The following is a 23126-nucleotide window of genomic DNA, read 5'->3' on the forward strand; positions in this document are numbered from 1 at the left end:
TTTTATTTGCTTCATGGTGAGCCAGAATAAATTTATTTAAAATAACTATCCTGAATACTTGATTTATCTAATTTCTACTAGAGGCCTATGAAATGTATATAAATGGGATGGGTGTCTGTTTTATAGCTGCTTCCCTCACAAACACAAAGTAATCTTATGTTTAACTAATATTTTATTCCAGGAACAATTCCATTTTCTCCTCTCCCCTCCCTTTTTCTTCTCTCCCCCCCCCCGCCCAGTATCCCCACTGGGACAAAGTTCTAATCAACAAAAAATAAAGGACTACTAGATAGAATACAACAGTGCCCATCGGTAATACTTAAGAGGATCCACAGGTGCAAAAAGGTTAAGAACCCCTGCTCTGGTATAAATGTCAATATACCAGCTCAGTCTTACAAAACATCTTGAAACAGTCTTTTATACGAGATCAATACCTTTTCTTGATATAAAATGTGAGTGGCATTTGTGTGGATTTTTTAAAATCAGAGAATACACACAGCTCTGCCTTTATCCTTAATAATTTTGTAAGTGGAGCTTGCAATGAAATGTCATGGTATATCCCCAGCCCCTAGCAGGAGCCCTCAGGATATTATAATCTTATTAGGGGCTCATAGGCCAATTCTGTCTCCTTCTCCATCTCACACACACACACACACACACACTCACTCACTCACTCACTCACTACCCCCACAGAAGACACTTCCAATTCTCTCAACATTATGTAGGTGCTGAGCTTTTTCTTTGCCAGGCAGTTTCTTGGTTTAACTTTTAATTTACAATTACTACTTGGGGATTCCTTCAAGTATGCAGAAAACTCTTATTTTATTTTTGGGCAGCTCCATTACATTTCCAGATTGATAGACACTTGACCACCCGAGTCTACTATTTGTGTATGCACATGACAACAGCAGCAGTTAGGTCACCAACTTTGATTGAAAGTATGCGTGGAGATTTCTGCCCCCAACACTATTTCCCACTAAATCAACTCATTAACATCTCCAGCATTGTTTTTTAACAGTTGCCTGGAGATTGATGTATGTGTTGTTTTTTATTAATCCGTTCCTTGATCCAGCTTTTGAACGGGGTTTTAGTTACTTGTATTCCAGTCCTGGAGTAAAGGTGGGGCTAACAAACAGCCAGCCCTAAGAGCATGGAAAAGCAGTCTGCACTTGCCTCTCTGTACATAATATATATTTCATTAAACTTTTATTTATTTATTTACATTTATATCTCGCTCTTCCTCCAAGAAGTCCAGAGCAGTGTACTACATACTTAAGTTTCTCCTCACAACAACCCTGTGAAGTAGGTTAGGCTGAGAGAGCAGTGACTGGCCCAGAGTCACCCAGCAAGTCTCATGGTTGAATAGGGATTTGAACTTGGGTCTCCCTGGCCCTAATCCAGCACTCTAACCACTATACCATGCTGGCTCTAATAAATATTCCTGATGATTCCACTCCACTGCCTTGTCCTTGCATACCACAACTCCTTCCCATGGATTCTACAATGTTGATTCCCGGAGACTTCAGGCCAATCTTGCAGCATTCTGTTGCCGTGAATTCCCAGCTCCTCAGAGGAATGTTCATGTCAGAGCTCCAGCCAGCTTCAAACAGGAGCCTTGTGGTGGTGTTTAAGCCTTGTGGGAACCGGGTTCATGAGGGGAAAATAATCCCCACTCCACCCCCATATACTGCACTGCATAACCCTGAGATCAAATGGAGCCTTCGTTATTATGGACAGTATACTTTGCTAGATGCTGGGGGCAGACAATAGGACAGAGATAACACATTATGTCCTGCCCATGGGTTTTTAGTGTTCTGAGTGGCCAGCATTGGAAACAACAGTGTTGGACTAGATGGACACTTAGTCTAATCAAGCAAAGCAATACTTATGTGAAGAAACCTTATCCACTTTTGCACCTGTCAAATGAACACACGCAAGAGGAGACAAGGCAAGAGAAAACTAAGGACTGATCAGAATAGCTGACATATGGCAACCATCAAGACATAATGAAACAAAGCCACTTGCTCTGGTCTATATGTAGGAGCCATTTGCTCCTATCATTACTTTGTACTTCATATGTATTTTATTGGAAACGTTTGCAGCTCTTCAGTACAGAGCAACATGGCCCTTGTAAACCATGTCTAGTTACCTGAACAGAAATGCCCATTGCCCAGATATTTTCAATGAAGACACTGTAGATTGTATTGTCTACTGGGTTAAATTAACTTCAGCTCAGTACCGAACCACAGCAGATTCATACTGTTGACAATCGCTTTTAGCAAGTGGAGTAAATAATGCATTTCCTATCAATCACATTGAGAAATGATACAGTGCCAGGAGTAGCACTTTAGAGACACTCACCATGAGAGTGGCTGGAGCCTGCAGCAGTCACACTAAAACGATTGGTGGAAACGCGATGACTGGCTACGTTCTTCTGGGGCTGGAAGAGGATGATATGGAGCTTGGGGGTAAAGAGGCAGCCAAGGACTACGGTGCCACTGAGACTAACCGAGATACACATTGTGGTGGTCTGGACCTATGGGGCAGGGGAGAAGAACATCAATGCAGCAATTAGACAGGTAAAGACAGAGTGAAACATAAATTATATATTCATTACGTTTTTATACCACCCTATCCAAAGGCTCTGGGCGGTGCACAACAAAAAACAAACAAACAAAAAATAACTAACAATCATTTAAAACTTAGTGTAAAACAATATAAAAAACAAATTTAAAACAAACAGTTTAAAACGTTCAAGAACAATTTAAAACCTTTAAAGGCCAGACCAAACAAATAGATTTTAAGAGCTCTCTTGAAGGCCAACAAGGATCCCAAAGCACAGAGGCGTATCCCACCGCTGGCCTCTAGGGCCTCGCAGAGACCATTTGAGCATGTGCTGTGGCCATTTTTAAAAATAATTGTTTGTTTGTTTTTTAAATGGCTGCTGGAAACAAAATGGCCACCGTGCATGCTCATATGGCCTCTGTGAAGCCTAGCATGGCCTAGATACGCCCCTGCCTGCCCTACCCTAGATACGCCCCTGCCAAAGCACGAATTTCTGCCAGGAGTGCAGTCCACATTCCAAGAGCAGCTGCAGAAAAGGCTTGGTTCCAAATCTCCATTAGATGTACTATGGTGGTAATTGGAGACGGAGCTCTCCAGATGACCACACTCCAGAAGTGTGGTAGGGAATCATACAGAAGAAGGTGCTCTCTAAGGTAATCCAGACTTAAACCATTCAGGGCTTTAAAGGTAATAACCAACACTTTTTATTTTGCCCGGAAACATATTGGCAGCCAGTGTAACTGTTTAAGTACAGGCATAATATGGTCTCTCTGAGTTACACAGAGACTAATCTGGCTGCCGCATTTTGGACTAACTGAAATGGAGCCGCTCTGGGAAGAGCATCTAGGTTCCAAGTTCAAGTTCCCTCTCTGGCATCTCTAAGATAGGGCTGAGAGAGATTCCTGCCTGCAACCTTGGAGAAGCCGCGGCCAGTCTGTGAAGACAACACTGAGCTAGATAGACCAATGCTCTGACTCAGTCAGTATATGGCAGCTTCCTTTGTTCCTATGACCCTTTGCAGTTTATTTGTGGCAGACCCTTTGAGACAGGGAATGGGCAAAGAACCAAGGAGCAAGGTGGAATAGGAGAGAGGACCAGAGTTATTAGCCGCATGTGATTCCAAACTAGAAACCACCACCACGCCCCCCGCACACGTGTGAAATGCCATGAGTTTTTTTATAGTTAACTGTAACCCAGATGTAAAACAAACATCCATTGATCAGGAAGACGTGTTTGATCATGTGAACCGAAAACAAGCCACAGTCAGTGTGGGCAATCCACCCAGCCTCCAGACTGCCCCCTGTTCCTTTCTTTCCTTAGAGTGAGAGAGATTTGACTGCCTCGGGTCTGTGTACCTTGTAAATAAATACATTAATTTACAAACCACTATGTAGTGCCTGAATTCAATAGTCAAGGTTCAGCAGAACTCAGTACTGGAAAATTAAGGTACTGGAGAATAGCTGATTAATATTTTTTAATATAACAATTTGGATGTCAAAACAACTGCATAAAGATCTATAGAAGTGGTTAGAGCAACAGACAGGCTAATGTATTAGTTTCCATAAAGTCTGGAAAGTTCCTGTTCTTGAATTACTAAGGAAATAAATATATTATCATAATAGAAAAGTAATAAACTTATTTTTGCATTAAATCAATGCATTCTCCATACTGATGGAACTCAACTCCCACAACATATACATGGATTTAATTCAATAGATTAGAAATATGAAGTGAAAATTATTATAACAAAGACTCACTATCAGAAGATTCAACTGACTTCATGAATATACAGATCAATTATTTTAAAAAGCTTCCCACAGATGAAATAATTGATTTAGCTTGGTAATACATTTACCAAGGATGAGTGGGTGGAAAGAGAAAGTCAGTCTCAGTGACAAAAAGCTAATAATGTCAACTAACAGTTGGCTCCTTTCCAGAGACATTTCAACATGCTCTTAGGATCACGTACCTACATGATTCATGACATGATTTTCCACTCACATGACCTCAACCAGTATTCCCTGATGATTCCAGTAGTGACAGCCTTCCAGTACTGCTAGTCTGTAAATTATGGCTTGTTGCAGAACATCCATAAATGGATTATTAAATGCAGATCTCCTACTGATTGAATACTACTGATTTCTTCCCCCCCCCCTCACTTGTTGAAAACTTCTTATTACCTTGCATCTAGCACAGGTGTGGTGTGATCTCTCCTCTCCAGCCAAGCCAGTAATAGAGTCCCTATTTAGCTCTCTAGTTTCACTGAAGAGTGAAGACAAATCCTCAACTGTTGAGTCTATCTCTCTCCCTCAGAAAATGTGTAACAGTTTTATTTTGAGTTTTGTGTGTGTTCTTCTAACACATACATCTGAAGAATTGTTCTGTATAAGTCAAAAGTGCACATACAGTGTTTTGAACATTAGTTGATCTAATAAAACACAATCATCTCTTGCTCTGTGGTTCCCCCTCCTTCCATGATTGGGAAACTTGGGAAGCTGAAACCTCTTACACTGAAGTAATTCTACCAAATCAATTGCCATAACTGACTCATTTGCATTAATTTACCATTTCAGCCCCTTTTAAATGAGGAAGGAAGTTGCTGCAGGAACAGAGCACCTTTCAGAGTTGATTTACATGCATCTTGGGTCAGCTGAGAATGATGCATGCATATATAAACTGACACTTTCCTAGCAAAATATACAGACAAGGCAACTGAGAAATTATCTAGTCTTCTCTGTGGTATACTTTCCAAAGAAAATTAGTGATTTAAATGCATGTATGCCATTCCCAAGTCATACAAGGTGAATGTATCTTACTATTTGAATATCCATTTCTTATTAGAATATGTAAAATAAGAAGTTGCCCTTAGCTGCTCCATATATTTAGTAATAGTTTTAATTCTAGAGATGCTACAAAATCTCACTTAATATAGTAAGCCTTCTATGAAACAAGGCTTTAAATTTTTAAATTTATTTTTTATTGTTCAATTTCTATACCATCTTTCATAAGACATCCCAAGGTGGTTTTGGCACTGATTTGCCCCTCTAACAAAACTCCAATAAAACCTCTTTCCTGCTTTCCATGCATCTAGACTTCTGAGACCAAGCAGTAAGCAGACACAATAAAACTTTCATTCCAGATCCCTGACTGGGAAAAATCCATTTGTCTGTCACCGGACGGGGAGAGAGGAATAGAAGGTGAGAGTGGCCACATTCTCACATAACACAGAACCGCAGGTCAAATGGACTCAGTTCCGCTCCCCGCCCCCATCCCCCACTCTCCTGTCTGAATTCAGATGAAACGGAGAACAGGGAGCCTGCAGTCAGTGAAACTGCAGAGAGGAGGGGAATTGGCTGTGTGGGCTTCCATCTTGCATAAAGGACAGCCAATCAGAGCCGGAGTGAGGGAGGAGCTTCCTCCCTCAATTACGGTCATAGGGAATGCAGCCTGCAATTCTGAATTTGGACAAAGTGCAGGTTACGTATAACCTTGGGTTGGGGTGACAAAACTCACTACAACTTGAGGGTTCAGATTGCAGTTCCAAGATGGAAACCTCAGGAAGATCGCTTCATGGAACCAGAGTTGCATGCATTCGGACGTGCAGGTTTGGCAACCTCTGCCCCCTTTAACTCCGGTTCTGTGTTACATGCAAATTGGGTCAGTGTTTTCATGGTCCCTTTCCGAAGCCCAGAAGGTTGATACTCTGCAGTGGGGATACCAAGAACTGGAGTCTCCCATCCATTGGATCTCAGTGGAATTGCTAGACCAATAAGTTAAAACTTTACAACAAGTTCCCAAGCCTGAAAAAGTTCAAGATTCAAATTCAGGCTCAAACGCTGCAATCAATGGTTAAATAGCTAATTTCTCCTATGCTCAATTTATCTTCTTATCAATATGTTGTTGCAGGAATAAGAAGATACCTGCATCAATGGAATAGCTCCAAGCCTGCTTTTCCAAATGAGTACCTTTTCTGGATAGTCTATATTGAGCCCCTGGTGGCGCAGTGGTAAAAACTGCCGCCCTGTAACCAGAAGGTTACAAGTTCGATCCTGACCAGGGGCTCAAGGTTGACTCAGCCTTCCATCCTTCTGAGGTCGGTAAAATGAGTACCCAGAATGTTGGGGGCAATATGCTAAATCATTGTAAACCGCTTAGAGAGCTCCGGCTATAAAGCGGTATATAAATGTAAGTGCTATTGCTATTGCTATAACCATTTTCTACAAAAGAATATATGAAAGCACAAAGGCTAGCAAAAGTCAAGAGAGAGAAGAGAAATTCTTATAACATTTGAAGAAGAAATGCAGGCTTATTATTGAGTTAGGACTATGCAGATTCATTATCCTCATAAATCACTTTGAACCTGAGAAGAATGGAAGGATGTTGATCAGGATATGAACCTCAGGTCTATTACATATCTTATCAGTGTAATCTTGAATAAGCCACTTATTACAGTGAAGGTTATCAAAGCATTTACACTGGTCGATGCGTATTCTTTGACGGTGAGATGTTTTTAAAATATCTTTGTTCTTTACTTCTTCACATTTGAAAACTTGAATCACCGTTAAATAACAGCCTATGCCAACTCTGTATGCAGTGGACTGCATTAAATGGTAGGTGCTTAGATCGAAGCATGGCTTCAGGGGCGGAGCAAAGGTAAGCAAGTGCCCCCTCAGACAAGTAGTTTTTCCCCCATCTGCCCTCCTTTCTGTTTCAGAAATCTAACATGTGGTACACAGCTTGTCCACCCAGAAATGTGTGTGTGCGCGCACACACACACACCGGTTTAGAACTGGATCTAAACAGTTCTGCCACCACTGTGTAGCTCCAGGGAGGAAAAGGATAAGGTAGATGTGTTCTTTATACATTTTGTATTTTGCTTTCCATTTAACTAAGGTGGTTTTTGCCAGGTCATGAACATATAAAACTAGAATCTATTCTAAGTTTCCTGAAATCAGACTCTCTTGGCAGGTTTAAATTAGCTCTACTCCACTAATGAGGCCACTGAATCTTAGTAGCATAGCTCTTAGAAGCCTGCAAACCCTAGTAGCATAGATCTTAGACGCTCTGTGTCATAGCATATATTCAGACGCTTCTATCAGGGTTGTCCTTCCACAGGCTTATTAGGCATTGCGTGAGAAAGCCATGTGACTTTGTTTACAATTCAAAAGCCTTTTGCCCAGCAGCCCAACTTACATGGATGATGATTTAGATCTGACAGTATATGAACAGTAGCAGCAACTTCACAGTCTGGACTGAAAACCAGACTGTACAAATGAGTCACCAGCTAGCTAGGCAAAATGGCTCCTCCCTTTCCAAGCCCGCAATATAGCTTCCATTTGCCCATCCAATGATGTTTGTACACTATATTGTACAGAAGAGGACAGTAGCGATACAGGCAATCAAGTGGGTCACAGGAACATAGGAACATAGGAAGCTACTGTATACTGAGTCAGACCATTGGTCCATCTAGCTCAGTATTGTCTTCACAGGCTGGTAGCGGCTTCTCCAAGGTTGCAGGTAGGAATCTTTCTCAGCCCTATCTTGGAGAAGCCAGGGAGGCAACTTGACACCTTCTGCTCTTCCCAGAGCAGTTCCATCCCCTAAGGAATATCTTACAGTTCTCACATGTGGTCTCCCATTCAAATGCAGCCAGGGCAGACCCTACTTAGCTAGGCGGACAAGTCATGTTTGCTATCACAGGAGAGCTCTCCTCTCTAGCTCTCCTTTCTGCTGGTCATGACCAGCAGGTGGTGGTGGAGGAGTTGGAGGAGGAGGAGGAGAGAGAATTCAGGGTATGGAAAATAGAGAAGAGGCTTGAAATCTGAACTCCTGCAAAATAAGAAAATAGCCCTATGTAAGAGATTGAAATGTAAACTGAGCCTCTTGTGAGAGAGTCAACAGGGAACGAGCCATCTTGAGGTGAATTCAAATGTGGCAAATAGGGGTGGGGCCTGGGGAGCTAACAGGTGATGTCTCAGATCGGTAGGTGGAACCTAGTAGTATTGGGGTAGAGCCTACTTATGCCAGGTGGGGCAGAAGACAGCACTTGGCTGGTCAGGGGAAGAGCCTGGTTGTGCCTAGCGTTTCATGAGAAGACCGGTAAAGCCCTTAATAGAACTGGCCAAGGCATATCTAATCAAGCATTCTGTTTCCCACAATGACTAACCAGATGCCTTTGGGAAGCCCACAAACTCCCACTGTTGCTCCCCAGGAGCCTGATGGACATGCGAAGAAGGGCAACACCTCTCAAATGGCAACACCTCTCAAGTGAGACATCCTCTGCTGCCCAGTGTATTCTGGTCCCTCACTATGAAAGGCTAAACCACTCAAGCTTCAGGTTGAACTCTTGAGACCTGGCAACCCTGAGACAACAGTAGCACTATGGACAGCTGAAGTGACTCCATCTTGTGACCATTTGGACTTTCTAGGACAGGGCATCAGGAAGTGGGGAAGAGAACCTATTAGGGCATATTTATACAATGTGCCTGTTGTTGCCATCAATCCCTGTCCCTTCTTACACATCCTTCTTCCCCCTTTTTGTTTCTGCTTGGCTTGTGACCATTCTCTTGGCAGCCTTATTATATCAAATATCCCCACAAATACATATTTAGACATTCCCCCCTTGTATTCCTTGCATTATTCTGGTTCCAGCATTTTGGATAGTTTTGACGTGTAATGTATGGTGACTCCATATTTATTTATTTAGACGAACTATGCCACTTTTCAACAAGAGTTCTCAAAGCAGTTTACACAGCAAAAAGAATCAGAAGATGGTTTCCCTATCTCAAAAGTGCTCACAATCCAAAATTCAAAAGTGCTCACAATCCACACCAGCAACAGCCACTGGACGGGATGCTATTCTGGGAATATAGGAAGCTGCCTTCTACCGAATTGGACCATTGGTCCCTGAAGAGCTTTGCCATGCTTCCTCCCTTAGTGTTTTTAAAAAATAACTAAAAACACATCTTTTTAAAGAGACTTTTTAATACTCCATCTTTGGTTATATCTGGTAGGTTCTTTAGTTTTTAGTTTTTATAATTCTCAATTTTTCACTTTCAAAATAACTTTTAATTTGAAACTTAATACTGATTGTGGTTTTTAACCTGACTTTTAACTTGTTTACTTAATTTGGTTAATTTTATTACTTTTATTGTATATTGTATCTATTTTATTGTTGTGAGCTGTCCCAAGCAGTAGTGTACTGGAGGGGCAGGTTATACATATTTCAAATCAATGAATGAATGAATGAAATAGCTCAGTATTGTCTACACAGACTGGCAGAGGCTTCTCCAAAAGATTAAAGGCAGGAGTCTCTCCTTGGCATCTTGGAGATGGCAGGGAGGAAACCTGGAACCTCAGATGCTCTTCCCATAGTGGTGCCATCCCCTAAGGGGAATATCTTACAGTGCTCCCATGTAGTTTCAAATTCAAATGCAAACTAGGACAGACCTCGCTTAGCAAAGGTGAGACTTCATGTTTGCTGCCACAAGACTAGTTCTCCTCTGGATTCAGTCGAGATGATTGCTCCCCCGCCCCAGATAAATAGAAGAGAACCACCATTTTTAAAAGTGCAACTTTGCCCAATGATTGTTAATATTATTATTGTTATATTTATTGTCATTATTTTTGTTATTAGCAATTATTAGCAGTTATTATTAGCACATTATTATCATTATTTGTTTGTTTTCAGGAAGACTCTTAAGACTCACCTGTTCTCGCAGGCTTTTAATTAGAATTAATTTTAATAATTTGTTTTAATAATGGTTTTATGTTACTGTTTTTATTTCTGTTTTTATGCTACTGTTTTAATTGTGTTGTATTTTAATCTGTGCTGGTTTATACATATTGTTTTAAATTTTGTACGCCACCTAGAGATGTACATATCAGGCAGTATAAAAATATGATAAATAAATACAATAAAAATCATTAGCAGTTAGCCTTATGTCATGTGCAGTACTGGGGAAACAAGGACCCTACATAAGGACCAAATTATATTTTCATCCAGTACATGAGCTAATCTATACACGGAGGTTTTCAAAACAGGACAGCTTGCAGGAGCTCAGCCTTGCAGCAGTGCTACAATACATACCCAGGCTGTTGCTAACATCACACAATTGTGTTCTCAGCTGAGGTGTAACAAGCTGTCAGAGCGGGTGGGGGGCCAGTTAAGTTTTAACAGCTTTGTAGTTTATTTAGAACTGATTTCTAAAGTAGTCCTGGAGCTGAGGGCACAGAGGACCCTGTCACTCAGCACTTCAGACGATACCGGCATAGCAGGATATCTCCATTAGCCAAATCAAATTACAGGCTCAAGCGCCCACATCTCAGGCAGGCAAAGTCCCTGCTGCCAGGAGACTTCAATGGGAACTTTGCAGCCGGATCCCTAAATAGCACACACTTACTGGCTCGAAGAAATCAGAAAGCACTAACAAAGCACTAACAAAGCTGTTCTTGGGCAAAGTTTCTTATAACTATATTTCCAAACTTTCTCACAGTACCCTTTTAACAAGTTCCCCAAAGACTCTGCCAAGCGGACTTACCTGAAGGCCCTAAGGGATAGGGTTGCCAGCAGTTCCATATCAAAATATCTACCAGGGGGCTGGATCTACCAGGGTCGCTGCAGATTTCGTCTACAGCAAAAGTGGGTTAAACTGGGTTAAAAATGGGTTAAAGGATTGACAGCTTTTAATGAGCTGCCAGATGGAGGTTTGTTCGGATGTTGGGCCCATTAATTCAGTACGCTCGGGACCAAAAAGCCAAGGAGACTAGCCAGTTCTGTGCTGGTGGCATCGTCAAAATAAGGGACTCTCACAGCAAACCTTTGCATTATAGGACACCTCTTTTTCAGCTACCCTCACTATCAGTTACAGTGCTGCAGCATGAAACCAGTGTGTGTGTGTCAGGGCTGGGTGGGCTCGGGGAGAGAGCTTCAAGAAGGTATTACAATCCCTCTCTTCATGCCCAAGTTGAAGATTTTTTTAAAAAAATTGTAACCTCAGTCTCTTGCATGAAGAACTATCTTCTCCAGATGCACCTACTAAGCCGGTTCAAAATAGAAGTTGAACATTTACCTTCAGAAGATCCAGATGTTATGTAACTGTATACACTGTGCACAGTTACAGTACTAATAGGAAGATGCTGGCAAGCCCTGCCCTCTGTGCTGGTGTGTTCCTTAACCATGCACCCCTGATCAGGAATACTGGGTGCCCAGCATTTTCAGTCACAGAGAAGATTTCTCCCCAGGAACAGCATTTCTCTCTGCATACAAACTCATGATGTGTGGGGAGTAGGGATTGTGATTACAAAGTGTGTCAGTGTGGGGGTAGGGCTTGCTGACATACTCTTATATAATGTCTGGAAGGGGGCTATTGTCTCCCCTAAAACTAGAACTTGTGTGGTATAGTGGTTAGAGTAGTCCAACAAGGTCCAGGGAGTCCATGGTGGGAATTTATGCTCAGCCATGAAGTTCACTGGGTAACCTTGGTCCAATCATTTTTTCCTTCGCTTTACCTACCTTACAGGGTTGTTGTGAGGATAAAAGGGGGAGGAGAAATTGTATACCACCCTGAGTTTCTTGTAGAAAAGGCAGGACAAAAAAAGTAACAAATAAATAAGATCATCATCATTATTCATCGCAGCAGCTAGGATTTTATCTGGAGCTGCCTGGTGGGAGCACATCACACCCATTTTGAAAGAGTTGCACTGGCTGCCAGTTTGTTTCCAGGTCCAATTCAAGGTGCTGGTTTTGACCTTTAAAGCCCTTAACGGTTTGGGCCTGGGGTACTTGAGGGACCGCCTGCTCCCAAGGGTTGCTGCCCGCTTGACGAGGTCATCTGAGGGGGCTCTGCTCTGCCGACAATGAGGGAGACTCGGCTGTCGTCCACTCGGGACAGGGCCTTCTCTGTTGCTGCCCCCAGACTTTGGGATGCTCTCTCAGACTTTGGGATGCTCTCTCAGGAGCCATTTGCTCCTCTGACTCCATCACAGTTTTTAGAAAGCTTGTTAAATCTTGGCTTTTTATCCAGGCCTTTACATGATTGTTTTATGCTGCTTCTATGTGTTTTACTCACGTATAGTTTTTATGTTTGTATTTTATAGATTTTAAATTAGATTGGTTTTGTATTTTATAGATTTTAAATTAGATTGGTTTTGTATTTTTAGCTTAATATTCTTATTGTCATTTTTATTGTATTTTTTTTAACTTTTGTGAACTGCCTTGGGATTGTTTTTAATGAAAGGCAGTATATAAATGTAACAATCAATCAATCAATCAATCAATCAATCAATCAATAATAATTCCATTGGTAATTATTAAAACTATTTTCTACTTCAAAACTCAGAATCTTAAAACAAACAAACAAACAAACAAACCCAAACACCTGTGAGGTCTGCACAATCTTCTAATGGCCACCAGGTGCTGCTGTTTCTCTAGAGAAAAATGGTAAGTATCACTGATCCGGCAGCAGTAAGGCCCAGAGAGACTAGGGCAGCTGGAGATGATGACTGTAAATGCTTGTTTTGAGATTGCCTTAAGGTCCAGAAAGTAATTATTTCCTGGTTCCTAATTGCTCAATGTCAGATAATCATTTGTGCTATTGGCAGCAAAGCACACTTTCCCATGAGTCTTCAAAATGATTTTTGCTATTTTTAACCAAATCTGTGAGGTTTTGCATCAGTAGCTGCGCAGCTAAAAACTATTTGTGGGCCCCACAATATCTGAATTGTTATATCTTCATTATAATGGTAATTTGCATATTAAAATTAGTGATTCTTCTAGACTCCATCTCCCTCCAAAACCCACCCATGCATGCTGGTTCAGTTTTCATGATGGACAGAGATATTTTTGGTGTCCAGAATAAATTCGCAATACTATTTGGTCATGAGATGTCTCCCGTGCTTTGGACAAATATCTTGATATGCTCAAAAATATGTTCAGATTGTGATTCACTTCATCCTTTCTGATCCACTTTTCAAAGACTGTTCAGGGTGTGGTGAGTTCATGCCCTTCAGCATTTCACTGATGAAAACAGGGATATGCCTGTGCCATGAATATGTAGAGGGCAAGCCCAAGCAACTGGTGTACAGTTCTGATTACAAGCATGCATCAAATCGAAAGCAGGTAACAAAACGCATGCAGAGCACATTATTCCAGATGATCAAAGCAGATGAGCCAAACCTATATCCTCCAACAGTTCCCAGATGAAAATAGGGATACACTTGTAACAACCAAGCTCTCATACCAAGTTCTCATATCAAGGATTACTGCCAAGCACTCACCGACTATGACATATTGCTGATTTCACCCACTGTATGCTGTGCACTGCATAGTGCCTGAGTGCTGGGCACACCTTCATGAACATCTCACCCAACCCGCCACCCCCCACTTGTAGATTTAATATCTAGAGACTCTGGAGAGGGAGCTGCATCCTGAAGAATGGCAGCTCTATCATTCACGTGAAAACAAGTGAACAAGACATCTTCAAGAGGCAAAAAAACAGGTTCAGTGATTTGCCAGTGGCAAGTTCGAGAAAAAAGGGACTATCTCTGCTAAATAGGGTCAGACAGAGCTTATGGAATTGTTTTTTTGCAGGGGGGGGAGGGAATGAAGCCATTCGCAAGACTAATACCCCACAATCACTTAAAATGGCAACTCCTGCCAATTTTCCCTCATCCGAAAATGATTGTGTGAATGAGTTCTAAGGGTGTTTCCAGACTCTCCTTCTATAGCACAACAAATGAATAGGTACTCATTTGTTTGTGAGATCCAGATATCTTTTCTCAAGAATTTACTTCTGTTTCATGGGTATCATATTTCCCTCAATATTAAAACTTTAATATATAATTGCTGGGAAAATGTGCTCAGTGTTCTCTAACAAGCGGATGTCAGGACTCAAGTTCTAAGTGGGACCAAAGCCCAGGCCTTATTAGGTGGCAAGTTAGCCTGAGTATTGTGGAACTCTGGCCAAAAGAGGGGTATATAGTCAGACCCGTAAGAGTTGTCTTGGGCATCAGACCAGAGCAGGTCATCCTGTGAAAAGACTTGATCTCTCTACAAGCTGCTGACTCCCACCCTCAGCCAGCCCTGTTCTTTGGTTCTGAGCTACAAAGTGGCTCAGTTTACTTATGGCCTATGCCTCATTTCTTGATTTCACCACCATTAAATTGTTAGTAGCCCAGTCTAACAGCATGGTCATTGTAACTGGATGTTTTCTGTATATGTCACGCACACCTATTGGACAGTGTCCATGACATCACTGAGGAAGAATGACACCACTCCCTTCCCCAGTCTGTAAACTTAACAGCAGTACTTTGCATACAGAAAGGGGGATCCCTTCTAAAACAGACTATTCTCAGTGCAAAGTGTGGAGAAGCCCCTTGTGGGCTTCAATTATCTCTGCCGCTGGCAAGAACAGTTTAATTTTGAGTAAAAGGAAATAAATGTGTGTGGTTTAGCCTAATTCTGAGGCAAAAATTTGTGCCTATTATAGTGAAGGCCACAGGCTGGGTATCACATGGCATGCCCTGTCCTTTCATCCATCCATCCCAGAAACAACATCAAGGGAAGCAAGAGAGCATGACTATAGCAACTGTTGGAGAGGAGAGCTGGTCTTGTGGCAGCAAGCTTGACTTGTCCCCTTAGCTAAGCAGGGTCCGCCCTGGTTGCATATGAACGAGAGACTAGAAGTGTGAACATGGTAAGATATTCCCCTCAGAGGTTGGAGCCGCTCTGGGAAGAGCAGAAGGCTTCAAGTTCCCTCCCTGGCTTCTCTAAGATAGGGCTGAGAGAGATTCCTCCCTGCAACCTTGGAGAAGCTGCTGCCAGTCTGTGAAGACAATACTGAGCTAGATAGACCAATGGTCTGACTCAGCATATGGCAGCTTCTTATGTTCCTATGTATGTTCCTATTTTGTATACTTAGGGTTCCCTAACTGCTGTACACTTAAGGGGCACACCTAAGAATGGAAATGCCTCTTCTGTAACCAAAAGCAACTGCAGGGGCCCAATTCAGATCAGAACTGTGATGCTTGTGGAGGGAGGAATTAAGCCTTTGGTAGTGAATAGCAGCTTTGGGGAGAGATTTTCAGTGGACAAATGGCACAAGGGGAAAGAGTTAACTTCTCCCTCTCTAGGCACCATGGTCCTGACCAGGATCAGCACCCCACCCCCCACCCCCCATGGCAGGCCTTTAAAAGAAAAAAGAAAAAGAAAGAAGAGGCACTTACATTTTTAAGTACACAACCAGAAGCATGCTTAGTTTGACCCTGAGTGGAAGCAGGATGGCATTGGGTTGTGCAGCCAAAGACCGGAGTTTGTAGGACAGTTATCCTGATAAGGTTGAGGTGGCGTTTCAGGACTGAAATGCAGGTGAATAAGTCAGAGTTTCTAGCAAGAGTTTGATGGAAGTGGGAGACAAAAAGGATATGTAGTAGCTTTAGGTCAGATTTGAGATTTCATGGCAGTGACCTAATAGTGTGAGAACTTGGTGGCGGGGTGGGGGGTGGGGAGAGAAGAATTTGAGATTAGGACAATGTGACCTTTAGAGACCCAAATGGGTGCGGTAAAACCAGGTCTGGAGTAGTTGTGGACTGCAAAGCAGGTCAGCAACCATCAGCAGAACTGTGCTGATGTGAATTTCTCTTCCTAAGGAGAGGAAGAACATGTTTGGGGCAGACCAAGCTATGGTGGCTTCTGAAGTACCATACCAAATGCTGCCTTGCCCCAGGCCCCTGGTGAGGGGGGGCAGCCCCCTTTCAAAATCAACCCTTCAGGCTCTGAAAGTGGCATGGGGGCATGGGGGCAGGGAGGGGGGGAAGTTTTTAGTCTCCTCGTTGCTTCTGCTGCTTCTTGCAAGCGTTGCAAGAATGAGATCAGTTCCAAAGAGCTGCTCTGATGGGGGCTGTGGGGGGCAACTTGCTGCCCTGCTGCTACTCCAGTCATCTACCTCCTGAGGCAACCACCTCACCTCACCTCACCAAAGGACCACCCTCTCCCCACCTTTAATTACAAAAAGGTGAGAGTTTTTATAGAGTGTACAGCCCAATCCTATGCATGACACAGTGTTCAATGGGACTCCCAGGAATTGTACAGCAGAGCTGCTGATCAGGAAGAAATAATCACCAATGCAGCTAAATGATGCCGGAGCAAAAGGAACTGAGGACTTGTCTGTCATCCTGTGCTTTTCATGCCTTCATTTCCTTCTGCAAGCCCCAACAGATAACCATTTCCCAAACAGCATATAAATTTGACATTTAACTTCAGAAGGTAATGATAGGTACACTTAAGTTAACACATGTAAAAGCCTAGAAGAAAAATTGTTTTTAACTTTTATGATTTCCCCCAAGTTTTTTTCCCTCAATTAGCAAATAAAAAGTGCTAAGTAGAATAAATGGAGGCTACTTTCTGCTTCTTTCAACATGGTGAATCTTACAATACTCTCCATCGTATTCCCCTATATCCCCTTTTCATGTACCTTAAGTTTAGTTTGTATCAGACTATAAAGACACAAGTTTAAAGGGGTGGTACCAATAATCTGAGTGGCTGCCATTTTGTTTCAAGATGGTATACCCAAGGAACCTCTCCCATGTACTGTAAATTTGTTTTGCATTGGATTGTAAAAGATATTAGAGGACACAAACACAACACAACACAACACAACACAAAACACACACACACACACACACACACACACACACACAAAGATATCAGAACAGAACAGGACTATTTTACAGTCGTAGACCAATATACAGAGAGATATCTCACAAGCCTTCTTCCCTTCAGAGAGTAGCCACCCCCCACCCCCACCCCGGGGAAAAAAACACCACCTAATAGCATACCACTACCACCATACGAAAAAAATATCCCTATTTCCTTTAAGGCCTTCACCTATAAGATTTATTGTTATTGTTATTGTTATTATATTTATATCCCGCTCTTCCTCCAAGGAGCCCAGAGCAGTGTACTACATACTTAAGTTTCTCCTCATAACAACCCTGTGAAGTAGGTTAGGCTTATAGCGAAGTGACTGACCCAGAGTCACCCAGCAAGTATCATGGCTGAATGGAGATTTGAACTCAGGTCTCCCCGGTCTTAGTCCAGCACTCTAACCACTACACCACACTGGCATATGACAATATGAAGCACTGAGATATTTGTTTTCTAGTGACTTTGATGCTTATTTACATGCTACTACCTCAACAGGACAAAGTTCAGCAAAACAAGATTCCCCAAGCCTGTCTGCCATTGGTTAGGTTCTGGTCTCAGACATGATAAGAGATCACTTACCCGGTAATCACTGGAGGTGACGTAGAAGATGGGCAGGAAGGCCAGCCAGATGATGCACGTGGTATACATGGTGAACCCAATGAACTTGGCCTCATTGAAATTTTCAGGACATTTCCTGGTCTTGAAGGCATAGACTGTACACAAGACTATCAAGAGGACATTGTAGGTGAGTGAAATTAACATACTTGAGTCTCGGTTGTTGCACTTGAGAGTGACAATATACCTTTTATCAGGCTCTGTCTCCTTTCGTGTGCCAGGAGTCTCCACCACGAGCCAAATGATGACGATAATGAGCTGGCAAGAGATAAGAGCCATGCAGATCACTACCTGGGAGGTGGGGCTTATGAACCGTGGGCGCTGCACGCCCTCCTTTACCCCACTGAAAATCCGAGCAATACGGTTTGTCTTGGTCAAAAGGGCAGAGTAGCAGACAGCAAAGGAGGTGCCTAACCCCAGGCGCCGCAAGGTACAAACCACGGTGGAAGGCTTGGCAATGAAGATGAACGTCATGCTGTAGCACATCAACACCCCGGTGAGCAGGATGTAACACAGTTCACGGCCAGAGGCCTTCACTATAGGAGTGTCGTTATTCTTAACAAAGACTCCAAAAACAAACAGTGTGGAGATGAAACCTAGGCAAGAAATACTGACTGGTCCAATAGCCCAGACATCCTTCCAGCGGATGTACTCTTGGGGTAGCTCATAACATCCATTTAATGTCTCATTGGGCCAGTATCCAAGACCACAGTCCCTGCAACTGAACTCATCCAGCAGGTATTCGTAAGGCTGGCACGGAATGCATATCCAGCAGCACATGTCTCCTGGCTGCATGCTCTTCATTTCATTCTTCTTGCAAGGGTCACTGCACTGGGAGACAGGAATGGAGGTCTTCACCCATGGAATCAGGCTTGTGTTTAGGAGGAGTCCTTCTGCCCAGTAACCCACTTTCTGATAGCGATACCTCCCGTTGGCTTGATGGTAGTTGAAGATATTATAACGACCAATTCCATCCCCACACTGGTCAAATCGAACGGTGCTTTTGGTGTCCATTGAGGGTCGAAATGGAGCTGTGAAGTGGAACAGGTACAATTCATTCAAACTATTACAAAGCCCACATTGCTATGAAATTAACTATCCACATTTAATTGGATCCAGCTCTGCACATACCTGTCATTTTCCTTCCTAGAACAGGTCTATAGAGGATTAACTACAATGAGTTATCATACTTTGAAATGTACCTGCTTTTGCCTGTTGGCATTGACAAAAACTATTCACTAAGGAATAATAAATATTTGGGTGGAAAATGTTTCATTAGAATGCTTTTTTAACAAGCATCTGATGATCGTTTTTTAATTAGTCAAATCAAAACTAACATACAAATCAAAATTTTAAAAAAGAATCAAAGCATACTAACATACAAATCAAATTTTTTAAAAAGAATCAAAGCTCGTCTTTTCGGACCATCTCATTTCAGATGCAAATAGCACAATCTCTTTTATGTCAGTATGTGTCGTGCTGCATGTTTTCACATTTTCTGTTCTGCTGTTTCTGTCTTCCGTTTTGATTATTTCAATCTACCATAAACTCCCAAGCAGGGCAGCCATCAGTCTATGGCATCCATGGACAAACGCCAGGGGCCTGAAACCCTGGGAGGGCCCACCATCTGACACTTACCCAACAACTGGGCTATTTAATTTTTCCTCTCCTTCCTGCCAGCATGCTGGAGCTGCCATTTAAATTCCCCCAGGGTGTTTGAAGTGATGGACATTGTGGGAAATTGTGGATGATGGGCATAAGGTTGGTGGCACTATGGGGGCTAAAATGGTGGTTTCAACCATACCAGTGCTGAGGGGAGCACTGTTGCTGCCACCACTGCTGCTTGCTGCCCCCAAAGCCAGCCAGATCCACCCGCAATGCTGAGAGATGTGCCACTGTCCACTGCCGCTGCCAGTGCCCACCAGATGGCACTTTGCCAGAGCCCCCTCACATCTGGAGCCACCTTTTCCCCAGTCATTTGCAGATGGGTGTTTAAAGATGCATGGCAGTCCTCTTGCTTCCATGGACTCAGAAAATAAGATTTCCATGTGAAGTGTGGAGCTTCTCTAAGTAGATTTTCTCTCATCATGGCCCTTCCCCTAGCGGAGGGATTTTCAGTGTCGGGTCCCCAGATGTTTTTGGACTTCAACTCCCATAATCCCCAACCAAAGGCCATTGGGGCTAGGGATTATGAGAGTTGAAGTCCAATAACATCTGGGGACCCAACGTTGAGAATCCCTGTCCTAGCAGGTTGCCACTATAAGAGAATTGATAGTGAAGCCCCACAGAAGTTATCTCAGGATGGAGGAAAAGGGGTCTCTCAGAATGAATCTGTGTCCAACTACCAATAACAGAATAGGGGTGTGAGGAATTTCATTCTGAATCACCTCAGTGCTCATCTGCTCATCTGCTATTGGTCAGGGATGGAGAGGGATGAAGACTGCAGCTCCAGACAACTGTGTCTGATGTGTTTCATCAACACTGGCTGGTTTTTATGGAACTAACAGGGTTGATCTCATACAGAAACTAGTTTGCATGTGCAGATTGCATTTGCTAAGTCAGGGTTGTGTGCTCCTTATTAAATGCCAGTTGCTTCCACGGAAGCGCAACTACCATATTTTCTAACCCACTTAAGCTAAATGTCACCTATGTCTGATTTGGGCTGTGGGAATAATTCATAACCATTGACTCAAAGAAATGCATTTAGGTTTTTTGTGAATGGATCACAACACTTATTAATTGGAATTCTTATTAATAAGATTTTAATCCCTCCTGCCCCACCACCAACCTATTGCAAATACTACATTTCAGTCTTTAAACTGAAATATGTACACATGTGAATTGGAAAACAGCAGCAACAAAGGGGAAATTACATTGGATGTCTTCAGGCAAGGGATATCGTCAGGCATGATTTTGGGGGGTACTTCTCCCAATTTCCCTTCCCCCCAAATTCTGCACTCAGAATAAACTATGAAAAATAAGATATATATTTTTCAAAAAAAAAAGCAGTTTGGGGCAGAGTGATTTGCAGCAGAAATGTAGCAGATGGGGAATGTTGCTGAGCACCTTATTACCACCCCAGCTGATATTTTTGTGGTGTTGAGGGGTGGGGGGCGACTATTGGAAGTAAGTTACACACTTTTGTGTACAGCACCATCCCAGCACTGCTTATGGGCATGAGCCAGTCATGTAAGCACTTTGCAGGTGAATCCTATGCATGTTTACTCAGAAGAAAGTTTGCTGAGCTCAGTGGGGCTTACACCCTAGCATCATAAGATTGCAGCCATAGGGTCCCATTGATTTCAGTGAGAGAAACTGTGACACACATAATGTTTCCACTGAATAAATGGAAATCAAAGTGCCTAATAGTTGGCTGGATCATGCCCCATGTGCAGATTGTACTTCCCTATAACACCTACCCACCCACCCACTCATCTGGACTGAAGGGGTAGAACTTCTAGGTCAGGGGCTATCTTCCGAGCAGGCTTCAGCTGTAGCTTCCCGCTATAGAAAGAAATCAGTCACTGAAAAGTTATAACCACAACACTTGGTCCAGTTTCATGCGAGTGAGAAAACAGATTCTCCTCCAAGAACTAGAGGTCTCACCCTCTCAGAGGTGCACCAAACCAAAGGGTTGTGTCTACTGATGAAAGGTAATGGCAGCAGAAGCAGTGCCATCCAACGGCAACCCTGCATGAACCCCACTGCTTATTAAGATCTTCTGAAGAAGTCTGCCTATAGCTTATCTGGTGGCATCTCAGAGTCGAGCCTTCTTCATAGCTCCCATCCCCTACCCTGAGTTTGAAACGCACTCCCTGCTGTGGCAAGAGCATTACCATCTCCAGCAGCCCTTAGAAGAGCTCTTATGGCATGTTTGTGTCATTACCTTAATTGTTTTAATCTATTTATTTATTTATTTATTTATATACCTCCCTTCCAAAATGGCTCAGGACAGTTTACAACAGGATAAAAACAATTAAAACCAGTTAACAATTAAAATCAAAACTATAAAAACAGATAAAACCAATTAAACATTCAAACAGCTAAAACCCCTGGAAAACCAGGGCAACCATTTAAAACAACTTAAAACAGTTTACAGTAGTTAAAAAACCCTGGAAGGCCAGGCCAAACAGATAGGTCTTAAGGGCTCTCCTGAAAGACAGTAATGAACTCAAATTACAGATTTCTGCCAGGAGTGCATTCCACAGCCCCGGGGCAGCTACAGAAAAGGCCCGCCTTTGAGTCGCCATCAGATTAACCGGTGGTAACTGGAGACGGACCTTCTCAGATGACCTTAACGTGCAGTGGGGATCATGCAGAAGAAGCTGCTGTCTAAGATAACTCGGTCTATATGATTTTAATGTGATTTTGTTTTTTAAAATATGTGTGTAAACCACCAGGATATGCAGGTTTTGGCAGTATATAAATGTGCCCAATCTATCAATCATGCATGTATTCTTCTTTATAGCATGGTTGACTTTCTGGAGAATAGCAACCCCTTCTCAGCATCAAGGCCCTCCATTGAAGTTCTTAACTACGTAATGCCAGAATGGACTCTTACTGTATCGCTCCAGAATAGGATACAGGCAGTAAAATATGAAATCATTATTTCTTCTTCTGTACCTCTCGTGTTGGATACTGAATATTGTTGGATGTTAGAAACTGGATACGAGAATCTCCTCCATAATGCACAGGTGGGGCATGAACTAGAAGTCTGCAGATTAGGGGCTGTGTGGCCTCATTACAATAAAATCTCCACACTGTTTCAAATGGGTTGGACTTAAAACTACACAATCTATCAGCTGACTTGGAAGCCAAGCATATTGACTTTCATGACTGTTTTAAATTTGTGCTTGAATGGTTAAATTGTTTTAAATTGTTATTTTAATAGCTGTTTTGTTTTGTCTTTTGTTATATTTACCTGTGTGAGCCGCCTAGAGCCTTTGGAGTCGGATGGCGTATACATTGACTGACTGACTGACTGACTAAATAAATAAATAAATGAGATTAATATATGGAAGGTCATACTATAGTCCAGGGCTGCTCAACTTTGGCCCTCCTGCAGATGTTGTCCTACAACTCCCATGATCTCTGGCTATTGGCCATTGTGGCTGGGGATTATAGGAGTTGTAGTTCAAAAACAGCTGGGGGGTCTACATTGAGCAGGCCTGCTATAGTCAGTCAAAGCTCCAGACACATTTGCACTAGCAGAACTGCAGTTCACTCTATTTGCACAGACATT

The 23126-nt window shown here is 42.6% G+C and overlaps 1 protein-coding gene across 6 annotated transcripts in view; it reads right to left on the reverse strand.

Annotated features, from left to right (window-relative positions):
- GRM2 (glutamate metabotropic receptor 2) overlaps positions 1–23126 on the reverse strand; it is a 136076-nt gene that overhangs the window by 7692 nt on the left and 105258 nt on the right. For 5 of the 6 annotated variants that reach the window (XM_053296243.1, XM_053296244.1, XM_053296245.1 and 2 more), the window contains 2 exons: positions 17849–18915; positions 2362–2536 (listed from right to left, as the gene is read on the reverse strand). In XM_053296243.1, the coding sequence (XP_053152218.1) occupies positions 2362–2536; positions 17849–18915 (1242 nt within the window). Of the gene's footprint in view, positions 1–2361; positions 2537–11108; positions 11196–17848; positions 18916–23126 lie in introns of those variants that run through there. The other variant, XM_053296247.1, reaches the window with a different exon arrangement.

The sequence above is a fragment of the Hemicordylus capensis genome, chromosome 2 (assembly GCF_027244095.1).
Source record: "Hemicordylus capensis ecotype Gifberg chromosome 2, rHemCap1.1.pri, whole genome shotgun sequence".
Taxonomy (NCBI): Eukaryota; Metazoa; Chordata; class Lepidosauria; order Squamata; family Cordylidae; genus Hemicordylus; species Hemicordylus capensis.